The sequence below is a fragment of the Rhizophagus irregularis genome, chromosome 28 (assembly GCF_026210795.1).
Source record: "Rhizophagus irregularis chromosome 28, complete sequence".
NCBI lineage: Eukaryota > Fungi > Glomeromycota > Glomeromycetes > Glomerales > Glomeraceae > Rhizophagus > Rhizophagus irregularis.
Window position 1 is genome coordinate 2,294,343 of NC_089456.1, and position 18,999 is coordinate 2,313,341.

Below are 18,999 nucleotides of genomic sequence, written 5' to 3' on the forward strand. Positions count from 1 at the left end.
TTATGTAACTTGACCCTTGATCCGACCCAACGTAGTTTAACTCACGAATAATTCGGGTCAGATGGGTCAGATAATTTCAAAACAAGTTCGGTTATGATCAGCAAGACAATAGATCAACTTTTACAAATAAAATTCAATATTATTTTGGGTTTTGTTTTTTATCGCACCCATGAAATATCGTATCCCCATATAAAGTCAAAAACAGTATTCTAAACCCTTTTGATATACTAAATAAAATTGTAAAGCAGGCATACTATATGGTTTTTTAAAAGTGTTATAATAGGTAAATAAAGGTTTGCGCTAAAAATGTAAAAAAATCGAAAAAATCGAGAATTAGAGAATTCGCCAAAAAGGGAGGATTGATACATCACATATGCGAAAAAATCACTTTATTATTATAGTAAAAACAAAAACATTATATTAATAATTTTGACATATATTTACAGCACATGTTAAAGTTCAGTTATAGAGTATAAATATCCAGCTTTTCATGTTATACTCGTTATGCATCGAAGTAGTTCAATGAATGGTAAGGATAGACTACTTCAATAATTGCCATAATTACATTTAATGTAAAATTTAAATTCTTATTTTCATATCCTACACCCACCAAGACTTCAAACACATACATACACGGATCACATAAATCTTTCAAGAAGACAAGAACATTATCTTTTTGTGAACACAACCGACCCTATAAAAAATATTCTGGAAAAAACTCCAATAGATTATCATTTTTTCTTGTTTATATTCCGAAGAAACTCAGACACGTGATCATTTTTCTGAAAAATTTTTTATAGGGCTAAGTTCACATATACAAACGTCCACTTGATTCTATCAAACCAACCTTAAACCATAAACTTTCAATGAGCTTTACATTTATATTTGTGATGAACATTCCATTTCTTCGAAAGTTCTCTAATAAAAAGTTTGTTTCTCACTTTCCAAGTGAGCTTCACTCATTTTTAATTTTTATAATACAATTAAAGTTAGAAATAAAAAAGTAAATATAATATCAACTTATCACCTGATAATCTGATTAAACCCGGGTCAACCCGGGTCAAGCAAAGAAACGACTCTGACTCGACTGGTTGAATCAAACCCAGGACTTGTGTCAAATAATGAAAGACCTGATTCGGATTTTAAACACGAGTCGGGTCAAATAACTGGGTCTTTCAGACTGAACACTACAATTAACCGATTAATTAATCAGTTAGTATTAAAAAATTCTTTTGACTGCAAATTGTACTACCTAATCTTGTTTATAATTAACAAATTATTATTGTTTTAATGACTGATCATAATAATAACTCCAAATCCATGCCCGAAATTTTCTAATAATTGCGTGTGTGAATCAACTTTTGATAACTCACATATTTTAATTAAAACTAGCTGTATCCTGTTGCAATGCAACAGGATTAATTTATGCTCATCTATAAGATTTATACCATTTTATGTTTTGGTTTCGCCTTTTGTCATAATGATAATGGGGCTGCTTTTCTTTACGCAATCTTTTTTTACGTTGTTCAGGTGCTTCATCTTCAAATATTTCCTATACATGTTTCAGCATTAACAATATTACACTTACGCGTTATATATAGAAAAATTTGATGCACAAAATATTTAAAAGAGATATGGCAGCAACATTATATATGAATTTTTTTTTATTAGAATTAATAGAATTAATAATTATTAATAACAAAAAAGAACAATATTTAAATAATATTATAATTATACTAATTAAATATATTCCCATTAATTATAATAAAAACCCATATAAAATGTTTTTATTCAGACATATAACATATATATATATATATACTGTACATATATTTCAATTATTTCGCAGCACTTGATTTCGATCTGACCTAAAAGACAATGGAACGCAAAAAAAATATATTAAGGGAAAAAATTAGCAAAAAAATAAATAAATAAAAAGAAACAGAAATAAAATATGCTTACCGCAGTCAAATCTCGATCTGAAACTAATAAAAAAAATCATATACCAATAGAGCCAAAGCAAGGAATAAAAATAATTATGAAGCCATTAAAGTTAAATTTTTCCTGTATATAAGACAAATTGCATAAAAATTTATTGTATAAATAGAAATATAACTTTGTAAATATATTAGTTGATAATAAAAAAAATTAATCTTTGTGCAGGTTGTATTTATAATAATTATCAAACACTTTGTTTAATCACGGCTAAATGAGTTGATGTTCTTATTATAGCAGAGGTAATACTAAAAAAGATGATAATAATAGAACACATAGTTATACCCAAAGAAATATTTATAATATTATGGATTAGGCGAAAACTTTATCTTTTAAAAATAATTTTAATGATATAAGTTCAATTTCAATGAAAAATTACAATTAACAATTTATTTTGAAATTAATTGAAGCGTCTCCACTAGAAATGGTATGTTACGATTCTTGAATTATGTGCCGAAGAAATTGTGGTATTTTTGTCCGAAGCGTAGCGAAGGATTACAGTAGAGCCCATATCATGCATATCATGCAAGGTTTGTCTGTCACGCCGCGTGAATGACGTGAATGACCAATCAATTTTTAAGATCAGACGTAACATTTATATGAACAAGATAGGTGTAACAACGTAATAACAATAACAATAAATTACGGCCGATAAAATTTTAAAGCTCCGGACATCACGACAGTAGTATTAAATTGAAAACTAATAAAAATTCACAACTTTATTTATAAAGATAAATGTTCGTATATAATAATTTTAACTTACTAATAAATAACAAATAATTAATCAAGTTCCTTCATAAAATTATAAGGATGAATAAGTGTTGTATAATAATAATTTAATTTAATATTATACAACTCAAATTCCTTTACTTCACTTTCAAAATAAGGCAAATCTCCATATTTAAAATTCCAAATAGCCAAATACTCAACCCTTTTTTCTTCCATAATAAATTTCTTTATATAATGTAAGATATCATCACTACCTTTTTGCATTATTAACAATTCCTTAATAAAAATATCTTTAGAATTTTTTAAAAAAACTTCAAAATCATTTGCTTTAATTTTAAGAACCAAATTTAAATATTCTAATTTAGAAGGAAGGATTTGTCCTAAATTTTGTAATATTGTTGAACTACAAATGTTATTACTATCTTGATAATCATCTATACTAATCGAAAGATAATTAAGATTTTGTTTAACATTTTCAATTAAATTGAATATTTGATAAATAATTTTCATTCTGAGTTTACATAAATCAAGAAATTTGATATTTTTACAATTTGTAATTAATTCTAATAATTGTTGATTTGATTGATTATCATAATCAAATTCATATCCGAAATTCTCTAAATAATCACCAGATTGTTGCATTAATAATTGTAATAATTCAATTCGTAATTTTTCGTTCATAAATAAGGATTTTAATTTAAATGGTTTAGATAAATTAATAATTTGTTGAATAAAATTAGAATTTAAAAAATAACAATAAATGATATGAATAGATTCTATAACATTTAATTGTTCAAATACTTTATTTAATAGATTGATTATACTCCCAAAATTGATGCGATAAAGTATGATTGTATTTAAAGTATTTGAACAATTAGAATCTTTTGATAACAATAATGATTTATATAAAGGTAAATAATCGTGACTTAATAAAATTCTTTTAAGATTTTTATGTAAATTAATAATTTGTGATATACGATTTTTAAGTAAAGTATCTTCAAAACAATAAGTATTATAAATATTAGTATAAAAACCTAAATTTTTAATATTTTGTATAAAATTTGTATTATTTTGTATAATTAACTCAAAAATATCATTAAAATATTCATTATAACGATGATCGATAATATCAATATCAAAGGTATATAAATTTACTTCATTTTCAATAAATATTTTAAATAATGATATACTAATTAATTTCATAAATTCAACTTTTGAGTATATATTTATATTTTGTATAAAATATTTATTTTCGGGTTTTAAGGTTCTAATAGCATCTTTAGACCATATTTCAATACAAATCATGAATTTCCATGTGTTCAAATATTTTATATAATTAAGATAATTGAATAGTGTATTTAAAGGTTTTGTTTTAAAATCATTATCATTTAAATTATGTAAATACATTTCAATAAAATTATAATTTCCGGTACGAATTGAAAATGGATTTTCCCATAATAATGGAATCGCTAAACGACACCATAATCTGTTAATTAAAATGCATGAATGTAAAGTTGAAACATCATTCTGTAAATATTTGATAATTTCATATGTTAATTCAGGTAAATCACCTGAAAATATTTTTGAACATGACATGATATTATAAACGAAGAGGGAAAGGTAAGGGGATTTATTTTATTTACTATTGTCTACCGGATAAATTTATTAATAATTTTCGGAACGGTGAATCCGATAATGTCGCACAAAAAATGATTAGGCGCAATAAGTTCTGTAAAATTGAACTACCCCAGTAACACCCGAAAATGTCACAAGTCACGTGAGATCAGATACGATATTTACGATAACCATTTATAGTATAGTATAACAAATAAGAAATAAGGGGTTACGGTACATTTTCACCGAAATCCATTCCGCTAAAACCATTTCACCGAAAGGACATTTCGCAAAAGTGCATTTTACCGAATCCATTTCACCGAATCGTCCATTTTACCGAATTCCATTTCGCCAAATGAACATATTCGCAGAAAATAGGTAGCGATTAACATTTTAATAAAAAAATATTCATCGCGCAATGAAAATAAAAATTAAATTATATTTAGAGAATTTTTTTTCCAGGATATTATCACTTTAACATCCAAGTAGCTGATATTAATTGTTAAAAAATAAATAAATGACTTTATTTTCCTGAAATCATTTATTCACGAAAAAATAAATAAAAAAAAAGACTATTAATATATTACAAACAACGAGATAAAATTTAATAAAAATCAGCTAATTCAAAAATTTTTCTAGAAAACATTATTTTTATGTATTTAGTATAAAATCAATAAATTAACTAAATGGAATAAATAATTTTTCGGCGAAATATCCATTCGGCGAAATGTCCATTTGATAAAATGGCTTCGGCGAAATGAAGGTTTAGGTGAAATGGAATTTCGGCGAGACGTCCTTTCGGCGAAATATCCCTCGGTGAAATATCTTTTGGGAGAAAAGTCTGGATACCAAATAAACTAAATTCGCTAATTAACATATGTGTTATCTTCCTATTATCATAACGATCTAATCTTCTGTCGCGTAAAACACGTACATTAGTAAACTTTTTACACTCCACAAGAAAGCTTATCAGAAAAAAATATATAGGGTTGTAAATACCAAGTTTTATTTCTGATCTTTTATCTTTTTTAGCAAATAAATAAAAGAAAATGGTAAAATTAAGTTAAAATAATTAGTACCAAGTTTAAAGACCACTTTTTATATTATTATTAGGCCCAACTAAATTTCCCCATTATGGTACAAAATTTAAACACTCTCAAGGGAATGTGTTTTTGGAGTTACAGTGTATCTGTACCCAATATTTTTCCGAAGTCATGTGATAGCCTACCCTAAAATTTCCAGAATTGAAGATCTATATTCAATACTAATCTTGAGCACGTATAACATATAAATCAGGAGCTAGATGATCGGCAATTTTCAGCCACAAAAAATGTCTCTCTCTCAATAATAAACGATATGAAATTATTATATGAAATTATTTTTTTACATGAACATCCAGAAGTCCGAAGTGGGGTTATTATCTTATGTTCACTGTAGCAAGTCTGCAGTAGCTTATTGGGTGAAAAAATACCGTCAAGATAAGAATTTAACCGATGAACAGAAGTCAAGCCGACTTCACAACACCCCGAAGCACAAGACAAACGAATTGTGAAATTAGTAATGAAAAAATTTGATATTACCAGTACTGAAATTCAACAAAAACTTGAATAATAAGGTATTAATGTTAGTTCAAGAACAATTAGGCGACGTTTTGGTGAGTCTGGGATAAATTTGAGAAAAACTTTCAAACCTTTGCTTTCTGAGAAACACAGAACTAACCGGTACATCAAAAATTTGACTGGAAAAAAGTTATTTTTACTGATGAGAGTACTTTTCAATTATTTTAGCCAAATAGAAAGGTTTGGAAATTCGTTGGGAGACCAAAAGTGTTCCGTATAGTCAAGCATCCACAGAAAGTTCACGTTTGAGAATTGTTTTTCTTTTATAGGATTTGGTAAGTTGATACGCTTTGAAAGAAATCTGGATGCCCTTTTTATGTGTAGTATCTATGAGAGAGGTCTTTTGCCTTCTGCCTGTAAGCTTTGGGTGAAGATAGCATAGATCCATAGATTAGATCTTGCAAGAAGACAATGATCCTAAGCACCGCCCAAAAATTTGCAAAAAATGGAAGGAAGAAAATGAAGTGATCGTATTGTCTTGGCCATCTATGTCTCCTGATCAAAATCCTATAGAAAATGTTTGACAGTTTCTGAAAATCAAAATTTCAAAAAAAAAAAATTACAACAGCTAGGAGATTAAGGGCAGAATTAATAAAAGAATGGAACTAATACCGGTTCAATTAGCTAAAAATCTTGTTAATAGTATGGAAAAGAGAGTTACGGCATTAATAAATGCAGGGGGGGGATTTTTTTATACCCTATAAAAAAAAATCTGGGAAAAACTCCAATAAATAATCATTTTTCTAGTTTTTATTCCGAAGAAACTCAGACATGTGATCATTTTTCTGAAAAATTTTTATAGGGTATGTATTAATGATCAGGACTCATTTAATAAAAAAAAAAATTTTTTTATTGTTTATTAATTTTTTTTAATTGCGGGTACAGATACTACAAGATTTCAGAATATCCCAGTGGCTAACATTGGTGCTCAAATTAACACATTAACACAAAACCAACAAATAATTATTTGAAATTTACAAGCTATTCAGCAAACTCTACAAGTCATCCACAAAACCAACGAAACATACAGCAAGCTCAGAGAGCTGATCGTAGACGACTAAGGAGGATTCAGCGTTTAATTTAAGCCTTGTATGTATTTTTAAATTATTGTTACCAAAACAATCATTGTAATGGATAAATATATATTTTTATTGTTTAGAGACGTCCGTTCTTTTTGTAGGACAATAAACTCTCGAATCATCAACACGCGTGAGAGAATTGAAGTCCTATCAAATCTTCGTAATGTACTCCCAACAATTTTCTCATTAATGTGTCCCAACTTAGGAGGGCGAATGGTACATGTATATATAATATATAGCCAACACAATCTTACTTTTTTAATGATTCTAATGGTTTGCAAATTGTTTTTTAAATGTATAGGGCAAGCCATAGATAATTTCTTAGCCTTCTACGTCTTGCAGGGCGGAAGTTTAGTGCGAGATCTGAGAAGATGTTGAAGACATTTAGCAGAGTACATAGTTGTAATTACCATCAGGATCTTGTTAATTTCTTTATGTAATCAAAAGTAACTATTAATTTATCTAAAAATATAATTAATATTTGCTACTTTTTTTGCGTATATATAAAAAAAAAAAATTGTTTGGTACACTACATTATTTCTTTGCTACTATACTAGGTTTTCGAAATAAATAATCCTTGTTGCTTAATAAATGTTATTTAATGATAATGTTAATGATGTAAATAATAAGTTTGATTGTTTCGCTTCATTTTACTCACACAAGGTGGGTAAAAGAATTCGCCAACAGGGACATCATAATTCACAGATCGATTTGTTATATGCTTTTTGGGGAAATTATGTTAATATTATCGCATCACGAAAATCTGATCAACGAATCCACTTAAAATCATAATAAAAAAACTTTGGCGCTACTCATATACAAAGATCAGCAAATCCATGAATTTATATTCTCCAAGTTTTACAAGAAAAAGATTTAAATTAACTATTATGTCAGCATTAATAATATATCGGTCATATACCATATTATGGATGAATTACGCGATTTTACGTGACAGATCTATTGGGCGATGCTTCATCTAATTCTAGTCATGAAATTATTTTCTTTTTTAGATACTGAAAGGCATTATTATTAATTCCGGTCCTGAAAGAGATGCCTAGAATTAATAGTAAATTCCCCCCGCATTTCACCCAATTTACCTTTAGCAATTTAATTAATTTACCATACAATATTGTATTTATTCCATGATTGAAAAAAAGGTGAAATTAATTAAATATTTTCTACCACGAACCAAAATAACATATAATCATTTTTATTTTATTTTATTTTGTTAATTTTATATCTCATCCACCTGATTGATAAAAGATCTAACCAATAGACTTGAGAAATGAGGCATAAGGTTAGATGCAATTCTAGCCCGCTGATCTCTTTTATTTGTTACGGCGTATGAGTAAAAAATTTCAAAGACGGGAAGAATAAAAAGTTTAATAAAAATATAAAAAATCTGGTTTTTAATAGATCAGAAAAATTAAAAAAAAATCTGATTTATAAAACTAAGAATTTCAATTTAACTATTATCGCAGTTTAACTGTTAAAAAAAATTATTAAATAAATTTAGTTGGTTTAACCATTAAAGGAAAAACTGAAATGAATAAAAATAAAAAAAGTCCATTCTACTGTAATGCACCAATTGCATCATCTTGAGATGATGGGAATGGCTGGAAAAAGAAATATAATTATTAAGATGCCTAAACTTTTTTTACAAAAAAATTATCCAACCAAAAATTTCATTAACTGGAAATTTATAGCAACGAAAATGGCTATTAGGACTAGTGGTGTTGGCTTTTCTTTTTTTAGCTACGTCACTCATTAAGTCAACAAAGGTTGCAACTTGTGACGTATTGTAGTTCGATATTATATGAATTATTATAAAATTCTGCAGTGACGTTATTGACGTAACTTTGTTATGGCAGTTATGTCGGTAAAGCACCTCTAATTAGGACGTCCACATGGGACAACCAATTGAATGTTTCTAGCTTTAATAAACACGGAATAGATCACGCGCAGATGAATTACAAGTAGCGAAATTCAAAATTATTTATAGGTTAATTTAATATTAATTTCTTTAATTATATAAGACTGATACTGACTGAAAAATCAGTCTTTTTGAGACCGGCCCATTCAAACCTAGGTTTATTTCTTAAAAAAAATGAACTTTAACTATATATAAAATTGTCATGAAAAAAAAAATTCTCAATAAATGTTAATAATAAATTCATCTTTATAAATAATCAATCTTCTTTATTAAAGAATAAATATTAAAACTTAAATGTAAATCATGATAATTTCGGACTTCAACATTATATAACTTAAATTCACTCACTTCATCTTTCAAATCAGACAAATCGCTATTTATATGTCTAATAGCTAAATAATTGACTCTTTTCTTCTTCATAATAAATTCTTTTATACAATATGTAATATTATCACTATAACTTTGCATTATTACCAATTTATTAATAAAAGTATTTTGAGAATTCTCTAAAAATACTCTAAAATCATTTTCTCTAAAATCGAGAGATAAACTTAAGAATTCTAGTTTAGAAGGAAGGATTTGTCCTAAATTTTGTAATATAATTGTAGAATCTCCGACTGTTAAACTAGGCTTTGATAAACCGATTGAAAGATAATTAAGACTTTGTTTAATATTTTCAACTAATTTGAATATTTCAAAAGACATTTGACTTTCAAAACTAAACAAACAAAGAAATTTTGCATTTTTATAATATTTTGTAATTAATTCTAATAATTGTTGTTTTAATGATAAATCACATTTATATCCATGATCATAGCCAAAATTTTCTAAGTAATCACCAGATTTTTGTAATAATATTTGTAATGATTCAATTTGTAATGATTCAATTTTTGATACCCTATTTATAAATAAAGATTTTAATTTAAATGGTTTGGTTAAATTACTAATTTGTTGAGTAAAACCAGCATTTAAAGAAGAACAATTAACGATATGAATGGATTCTAAAACATTTAATTGTTCAAATGTTTTATCAAGATTAATTATTCCTTTAAAATCGACATAATAGAAAATGATTGTATTTAAGGTATTTGAACAATTATAATCATTTGATAATAATAATGATTGCCATAAACGAAGACCGTTAGTACTAAATAACATTCTTTTGAGGTTATTTTGTGAATTAACCATCTGTGAAATATGATTTTTAAGCATATTTTCATTGCTATTTAAAATATGAAGGTCTAAATTTTTAATATTGTGAATGGAATTTATATTTTTTAAAATTAACTCAGTAATATTATCTAAATATGTGTTTAGCAACTCAATTTCAAGAGTATGTAAATTTACTTCGTTTTCAATAAATATTTTAAATAGTGATACACATGTATCAATCCATATTGAATGAAATTTACTTTCAGAGTATGAAGTTTTAACACCAGTACTCAACCAACTTTTAACAGAAGAAATAAATTTCAACATATTCAAATATTTTAAAAACATAGGATAATTGAACAATGTATTTGAAGTTAATGAATTATTAATAACTTTATATTCATTTAATTTCGTTTTAAATTCATTATTTAAATTATGAAAGTAAATATCAATAAATTTATATTTTGTGGTAGAAATTGAAAATGGATTTTCCCATAATAATGGAATCGCTAAACGACACCATAATCTGTTAACTAAAATACATGAATGTAAAGTTGAAAAATCATTTTGGAAATATTTTATAACTCCATATGTTAATTCAGGTAAATCTCCTGAGAAAATTTTTGAACATGTCATTGTAATTTGTAAGCGAAGAAAGAAAAAAAAGGGGTATTTGTGTATCAAATTTTATTATTATTCTTTATTTATATTTTTAGTTGTCGCACAATTACTGTCAGTGTAACATATTTAAATAATAATTAGGCGCAGTTTAGTCGCAGTTTTAATTAAAATTACTGCAGATCATTAGACACAAATCCCGAACTGCAAACTTCTTACGATGGTAAAATCGTTCGACCGGAGGAGCTTTGTACCTGTCTATTTCCGTAGTTGTTTATTGTGTTCTAATAGTGACGTGATTGACAAGATCACTTCTATGTCGATTATTTGGCTGGAGTGACAAATTGATAAACTTATCTATGAAGCAATCAAGATTACAGCAATTAAAAATTTAACATTAAAATAGATCTGCAGTATCAGAAAACATATTAGTTATTGCAGAACTACTTTGATATATATATTATTATAAAATTTTTTTTTAAAAAAAATTTCAGTCTCAAAGATCAATCCTGGTCATTGTCAAATTACAAATTTACACTTGAATATACTACCGATTTCAAATTTTTAAACTCGTTGTAAGTAATAAAAGTTCCTGATAATCTTAATAATAAAATTTATTAATAATAAACGAATATATAAGCAATTTATATAAAAAAATTTCTAGATGATATTTTTAAATTACTAATACTAATGACTAATCAATTTCCTTTATAAAACAATACATATCAATCAGTTCATTGTAGTAACTTTTCACTTTAATATTATACAAACTAAATTCCTTTACTTCATCTTTAGACAAAAATAAATCCTTAAGATCCCTATTATCATAACCTAAATTAATATAAAAGGAAGAATCGATAAGAGCCAAATACCTGACCCTTTTCTTTTTCATAATATATTCTTTTATAAGAGGTAAAATGCTATCTTGTTGTATGATATTCATTATCAACAATTTCTTAATAAATGTATCTTGAGAATTTTTTAGAAATACTTCAAAATCACTTGATTTAATGCAAAGAGTCAAACTTAAATATTCTAATATAGGAGGAAGAGCTTGTCCTAAATTTTGTAATATAATTGAACTAATATGTTCAATATTATTATATGATTGATAACTCGTATTAGTGGCAATAGAAAGATAATTGAGATTATGTTTAATATTTTCAATTGAATTGAATATTAGATAAATAATTTGATTTTCAAATCCATTACAATCAAGAAATTTGATATTTTTACAATATTTTATAGGTAATTCTAATAATTGTTGTTTTAAGGATATATTATAATTATACATAAACCTATACCCAAAATTTTCTAAATAACTACCAGATTTTTGAAATAATAATTTTAATGATTCAATTTGTGATATCTCGTTTATAAATAAAGTTTTCAATTTAAATGGTTTAGTTAAATTAATAATTTGTTGAATAAATTTATTATTTAAAGAAGAACAATAAACAATGTGAATAGATTCTAAAACATTTAGATGTTCAAATATTTTGTTTAAATTATTTATACTTTTAAAATCGATGTAATAGAAAATGATTGTATTTAAAGTATTTGAACAATTATAACCTTTTGATAACAATAATGATTGATAAGAAAGGAAACTTTTATTATTCAATAAAATTTTTTTAAGATTTTGATGTACACTAATTACTTGTAATATATGACATTTAATTGATACATATTTACTACTATAGTTATTATATAAAAAAGTAGATGAGCTACCAACATAAAGGTTTAAATTTTTAATATTGTGGATGAAATTTGGATTTTGTAAAATTAATACAAAATAATCATAATAGTAAGGATCATAATTGGAAATAGTGGAGATATCAATGTCAAGAGTATATAACTTTACTTCATTTTCGATGAATAGTTTAAATAGTGACGTACAAATTAATCTTTTAAAACTAAAGATTGAACCTTGTAATAAAGAATATCTATTATAAGGTTTTGAAGTTCTGAAAACATCTTCAAGCCAATTTAAAATAGAAGTAATAACCTTTAATATATTCAAATATTTTATAAAACTAGGATAATTAAAAAATGTATTTGAATGAAATAAATTATCATCAATGTTATACATGCTTAACTTTGTTTTAAGATCATCATTCAAATTATGTAAGTAAATTTCAATAAATTTATAATTTTTTGTAGGAATTGAAAATGGATTTTCCCATAATAATGGAATCGCTAAACGACACCATAATCTGTTAACTAAAACGCACGAATGTAATGTTGAAAAATCATTTTGGAAATATTTCATAATTTCATATGTTAATTCAGGTAAATCTCCTGAGAAAATTTTTGAACACGACATCATAAGCGAAGAAAGAAAAAAAAGGGTATTTGTGTATTACATTTTGTTATCATGCCCTATTTATATTAATGGTGTGTAAATAATTAGGCGTAATATACCCTAGCCATGGCAAAAAAAAAGTGGCTGACACGTGACTTTTGGCCCGCATTACGGTGTTATGCACTAACACGTGAAAATAAACAGTGACGGATAAGGCGTGACGAATAAGTTTTTACCTAAAAAAACCGTCCTTCAGATAAATTAAACGTGGTGGTGTGATGAATAAAATGCAGTCACGTGTCAGCCACTTTTTTTTTGCCATGGCTAGGGTTGTAATAGTTGGCAAGGTTATACCCGGGGCGCCAAGGGTACTGTACTCCAAAAAAATCATCAGATACATTAACACCAATAGAAAATGAATTTCACATTTTGACCAACGATGTCGATCTCGATCATGCCCGATATAGTTATGATATGAATTTCACGATCAGCAAATTTTATGCCAACTCCTTAAAGATAATGGACGCCTTAGTCGCCTTACGAAACAGAATTTTTTCTCATTAAATTTTCATATAAAAAACACGTGATATACTGTATCTCGGATTTTTTTTCCGTTGCCGCAGCTGTAATTTTCCCGCAGCGTTTACCATGTCGAGAAGGTCAACATCTACAAGAAATTAACAAAACTCATCTCAACAACGTTACATCACGTGACAAAAAATTTTATCAACAACAAGCAGACCAAAACATAGAAGTCCCGAAAAATATCCATAATAAAAGACTGGGAGTTATGACGTTCGTCGATATACGATCAACAGCCAAGAAAGATCTAGAATTAAATTTCATTACACTAATGAATCCGTAAATCTACCGCGCTTGTTTAAGCATACAAAAACTTACCTTTGACGTGGTTCGGACACGTCAACAAGAAATAAGATGGAACCGTGTTACACAGGCTAAAGTTAAACGCTCTGATCCTGAAAAATTTTACCTAACCACGTTAATCGTACTTGGACGTCAATCCCTTTCGCCAAACCTATCGTGAAAATAATTCAGCATTTACCGAACCATTTCACTTTCGTTATAATCACCCGCTTTCCGATCAAGAAAAATTATTGCGCAAGAAGCACCGAAACTTTCAGAAAAACAAAAAGAAACGTTTGAAAAAACGTTATGCACGTCTACAGGCTCTTTTAACAGAAAACCAACCGACACCTTAGGTTCTAACTAAAGACTGAATGAAAGAGAAGCCGCAAGAATGTTAGGTATTCGTAAAGACTAAGTTATTACTCCACCACATCTCGGTAGAAAGGCCGATGAATATCGAAGACTTAACCTATTCTATTTCTTCGAATTACCATTACACATATTCTAACTAAACCGCATCATATTTATACGAACCGGACCATTATTTGAAAAGACAGAAAAACAAAGACTGTCCACGCCAACATCTACTAACGACGACCTCGTCATCACCAAATTATCACCAAAAAGGACCGGAGGGTCCACAGACTCCTGAGTGGCTGAGTCACAATTTCATTCTTAATTATCGAACCATTCCATGCCTGACAGTATTTACACATGGCACCGAAAGGTGAAGGATCTTTCGTTCGTACAATGTTTTTCTTTCTATTTCGAAAGGTGGGTACTGTATGGGATGTGTATCACTAGTTGAATTTTTATACGTAGTTAGTATGTCATTAGTACCTCTATAATTATGTAATTTTCAGCAGTTTACCTGCCTTTTTTTGAAATAAAATAAAATAAAATAAAATAAAAATCTATATGAAGGTTATATACAGCCTAGTAGAGGGACGTAGAATAAATTTAAGAAATTAGATTTGAATACAATTTTTTAATTTCTTAACAATTTGTAATTAGAGATTGGAATAACAAATTTAAAATTTTTCTCTCAAAATTCCCCGAAATGTATTAGTAGAATTCACTGATTTGGAGACGGATCACGATTTAACTTATTATTTATCAGTTAATCATCTAGCATAAGGTTAATTACTGCCCTAGTAAGCTTAATTATACAGTCATATTGTACTACTTAGGCGTCATTTAGTGGTTGATATTCACAATTTTTTTTTTTTGAGTTTTCAAGAATTTTAATTGAAATATGGATCAAATCATAACAAAAGGGCTACAGTTAGTGATTACAGAAAGTGACTGACTGTCTGACTGCCCAACACTATGGCTATCTATTTTTTAATTCCGGCCAATTAAAATTTTGACCGAAATTACATCACCAGCGCAGCGATGACTATCATTACTGGTGTTAGATTATTAACCGCAGTTAGTGACGTTACACACAATTTAGTTATATTACAAATATCGGAATCGCCATTCCGAAAATTATGATCTCTTTTTCTCTTCTTTCACAATATGTCTCATTCAAAAATATTTTCAGGAGATTTACCTGAATTAATATATGAAGTTATAAAATATTTTCAGAATGATTATTCAACTTTATATTCGTGCATTTTAGTTAACAGATTATGGTGTCGTTTAGCGATTCCATTATTATGGGAAAATCCTTTTTCTTTTCGTACCGAAAATTATAATTTTATTGGAATTTACTTACATAATTTGAATGATGATCTTAAAATAAAATTAAATGAATGTAAAATTATTAATAATTCATTACCTTCAAATACACTGTTCAATTATCCTAGTTTTTTAAAATATTTGAATATATATTATTTTATTTACAATGTTGAAATGTGGTTTATTAAACTCGAAAATAGTAGATCATATTTAGTATCTGATTTTAAAGAATTGATTGACATATCACTGTTTAAAGTTTTTATTGAAAATGAAGTAAATTTACATACTCTTGTAATTGAGATTACAAGTATTTATTATAGTAAACGTCTTTATAATATTCTTGAGTTAATTTCGCAAAATACAAATTTCATTCACAATATTAGAAATTTGAAACTTCACATTAACAAGCGCGATAACGAAAATATGATAATTAAAGTATTACAAGTAGTTAATTCACATCAACATCATAAGAAATTTTTTATAGAAAGTGATTATTTCTCTTTTTATCAATCATTACTATTATCAAAAGATTATAATTGTTCAAATACCTTAAATACAATCATATTCTACTTTGTCAATTTTAAAGACATAATCAATTTAAAGGATATCTTTGAACAATTAAATGTTTTAGAATCTATTCATATCTTTTATTGTTCTTCTTTAAATACTAAATTTACTCAGCAAATTATTAATTTAACTAAACCATTTAAATTAAAATCCTTATTTTTAAATGGAAATTCACAAATTGATGAATCATTATTATTATTATTACAAAAATCTGGTGATTATTTAGAAAATTTGGATTTTAATCCTGATTATGGACAATCATTAATATTAAGACAACAATTTTTAGAATTATTTATAAAATATTGTAAAAATATAAAATTACTTTATTTTTATTTTTCTAATTTTGACAATCGAATTATTTATTTGACACTCAATTTAATTGAAAATATTAAAAATCTTAATTACCTTCTTATCAATACCGATGAAAATTCTCAATTAATTGATAATATTGAGCGTAGTTCAATTATACTACAAAATTTAGGACAAGCTCTTCCTTCTAAAATGGAATATTTATGTTTGTTTCTTTGCATTAAAGCAAGTGATTTGGAAGTATTCTTAAGAAATTCTCAAAATACCTTCATTAAAAAATTGGTGATATATAATTATATAGAATATAGTGATGATAATAATATTTTACCTTTTATAAAAAAATATATTATGAATGAGAAAAGAGTTGAATATTTAGCTATTATAGATAATTTCTTAAAAAAAGATCCAAGATATATCGTTGAAAGTGGAGATTTGTCTCATTTGAAAAATGAAGTGGAAGAATTTAAATTACGTGATATTAAAGTTCGGTGTTATAATAAACTACTAAATAGTAGTTATTGGTTTATAAAAGATATTGATTAATTATTTAATTAATAAACATTCACAAATAAATTTTATTTTCTTAATATAAATAAATTTGAATTCCTATATCCTAAAATTAATGATACAATAATTCGACGGATTATAATGCACGCAGAATAAACTTGTTAAAAATGTCTAGTTTTTTATTATGCTTTATGATTTAAAGTTCTTTATACGAATATTGGTAATGTTCCGATCCTAAATCTGATAAATCCAAATTGATCCTTCAATTCGGATGGTAGTCATAGGATGCTTGATCGGATGATCAAATTTTTCCATGGTTTGAATAAAAAAAAATAAGCCATTTTTTTGCAATAACTTTCATTTAAATTCCTTTTAGAAACATGCCAAGTTGTTATTTTTAATTATTTCATAATAAAAATAATTAGGATATATTTAGTCATAACTAGCAGTTACCCGTTGCTCCGCACCAAGACCAATGAGTTTGTTTAAATAGAAAATTTTAATTATAATGTAATACTAAGTAAATTAAAGATGGTTACAGCAGTTTTTTGTTTATAATTAGTATAGGTAATAATTAACTTTATTTAGGAAAAAATTAATTAATTTCATGCCAACATTGGTAAATGCTCACATCTATCAGTAAATTCATGACACAGTAATTATTTCTCCTCTCTTATGAAAATCTCTCTATTGATTCGATGAATTAATCATCAACTTATGGAAACATAGATTACATACAGTATATATTTTGATTGATTCTTTTTATTAATTTTAACAGAGACTACTACTGTTTCATCTTTTATTACTCCGTAGACAGCCAGTTATTTTGGATAAAAATCATTTCTTAATTAATATAAATAATTAATAAACGAATAATTTTAATAATTTAGTTGTAATAATTTACAAATATTATATACGATAATATTCATTTTTTACAATATTCTTTATAAAATTATAAGCCTTATAGTCAGCATCTAAATATAAATCATTGAAATTTAGAACCGATACGATGTAAATTCATTCATTTCATCTTTAAATTAGATAAATTACCATGTTTAAAATACATAATAGCTATATATTTGACTCTTTTTTCTTTTATAAAAAATTCCTTTATGCGATATAAAATATCATCTTCACCTGGTCGTTGTGTTATTAACGATTTATTAATAAAAATATTTCGAGAATTTTCTAAGAATATTTCAAAATCACTTTCTTTAATAGTAAGAGACAAACTTAAGTATTCTAGTTTGGGTTTTATTAATTTTATTTATTTATTCATAATAACAGGCGATGTTAGTAATGAATTTGTTGAGTGATCATGTATTTATTTCGTGATAAAACAAGAGATTTATCGGGGGAGTTAGAAGCCTTCTTATCATAGCAGCGTTGCACAATCATGTTTCAATTTTGATGTGATAAATATTGAAACATAATTTTAGTGACACTCATGATACGAATTTAATGATAGAGAGTTCATCAATATGACAATTCAAATTAATTTATACAGGGTAATCTAAATAACACCAAATTAATTTAATTATATAAATTATAAATGTTAATGATATTTATCCTTTGATAATCCAAGTACACAACGAAGGATTATGGTATGAATATACAATATTAGAATATTTCACTATACTAGATACAAATATATATATATATATATATTGTAATCTGCTTACATTTGTTTTTATTTGCACAAAATATTCTCTGGAATTAACATCTTGAATATTACTAAATTCTTATAATTTTATTTCATTTAAAGCTTGTCAGATTAATATTTGATGCATGATTTTATGTATTTTACATTATCCGGTATCACGTGATTTTTTATAATTAAAAATGGTTATAATAAATCGTGTATCAGGCAAAATTCGTGTATCAGGCAAAAAAAATCGTGTATCAGGCAAAAATTCGTGTATCAGGCAATATCAAATCACGGGATACCGGATAAATCACTTATTCGGCACTTCGAACCGAATAACTAACGCTACCTAAAGGTAGCTTGTTATTGCGGAGCCC

General features: G+C 26.4%; 5 protein-coding genes across 6 annotated transcripts; 2 read left to right on the forward strand and 3 right to left on the reverse strand.

Annotated features, from left to right (window-relative positions):
• Nucleotides 1-2,691: 2,691 nt before the first annotated feature.
• Nucleotides 2,692-4,347, reverse strand: OCT59_019141 (uncharacterized protein). Its single transcript, XM_025331642.2, has one exon. The coding sequence runs from the start codon at nt 4,318-4,320 to the stop codon at nt 2,776-2,778; it is 1,545 nt and encodes a 514-aa protein (XP_025184555.1). The 5' UTR covers nt 4,321-4,347; the 3' UTR covers nt 2,692-2,775.
• Nucleotides 4,348-5,959: 1,612 nt separating this feature from the next.
• On the forward strand, nt 5,960-7,137 carry OCT59_019142 (uncharacterized protein; the record flags this gene model as incomplete). Its single annotated transcript, XM_066135826.1, has 7 exons — nt 5,960-5,992; nt 6,126-6,171; nt 6,227-6,232; nt 6,705-6,760; nt 6,843-6,881; nt 7,011-7,046; nt 7,117-7,137. The coding sequence occupies 7 exons, from the start codon at nt 5,960-5,962 to the stop codon at nt 7,135-7,137; spliced, it is 237 nt and encodes a 78-aa protein (XP_066005081.1).
• Nucleotides 7,138-9,215: 2,078 nt separating this feature from the next.
• OCT59_019143 (uncharacterized protein) lies at nt 9,216-10,757 on the reverse strand (the record flags this gene model as incomplete). 2 transcript variants are annotated; one of them, XM_025324762.1, is made up of 1 exon in its annotated part: nt 9,216-10,757. In XM_025324762.1, the coding sequence occupies one exon, from the start codon at nt 10,755-10,757 to the stop codon at nt 9,216-9,218; it is 1,542 nt and encodes a 513-aa protein (XP_025184554.1). The 2 variants fall into 2 exon arrangements, with proteins under 2 accessions (XP_025184554.1, XP_066005082.1); XM_066135827.1 differs by having other exon boundaries at nt 9,216-9,674.
• A 676-nt stretch (nt 10,758-11,433) lies between these two features.
• On the reverse strand, nt 11,434-13,065 carry OCT59_019144 (uncharacterized protein; the record flags this gene model as incomplete). The annotated part of the gene is made up of 1 exon (XM_025331641.2): nt 11,434-13,065. The coding sequence occupies one exon, from the start codon at nt 13,063-13,065 to the stop codon at nt 11,434-11,436; it is 1,632 nt and encodes a 543-aa protein (XP_025184553.1).
• A 2,367-nt stretch (nt 13,066-15,432) lies between these two features.
• OCT59_019145 (uncharacterized protein) lies at nt 15,433-17,013 on the forward strand (the record flags this gene model as incomplete). The annotated part of the gene is made up of 1 exon (XM_066135828.1): nt 15,433-17,013. One exon carries the CDS (start codon nt 15,433-15,435, stop codon nt 17,011-17,013), a length of 1,581 nt encoding a protein of 526 aa, XP_066005083.1.
• Nucleotides 17,014-18,999: the final 1,986 nt, after the last annotated feature.

Coding starts and splice junctions, on each gene's coding strand:
- OCT59_019141 (XM_025331642.2), bottom strand. CDS start 4,320: ATGTCATGTTCAAAAATATTTTCAGGTGATTTACCTGAATTAACATAT.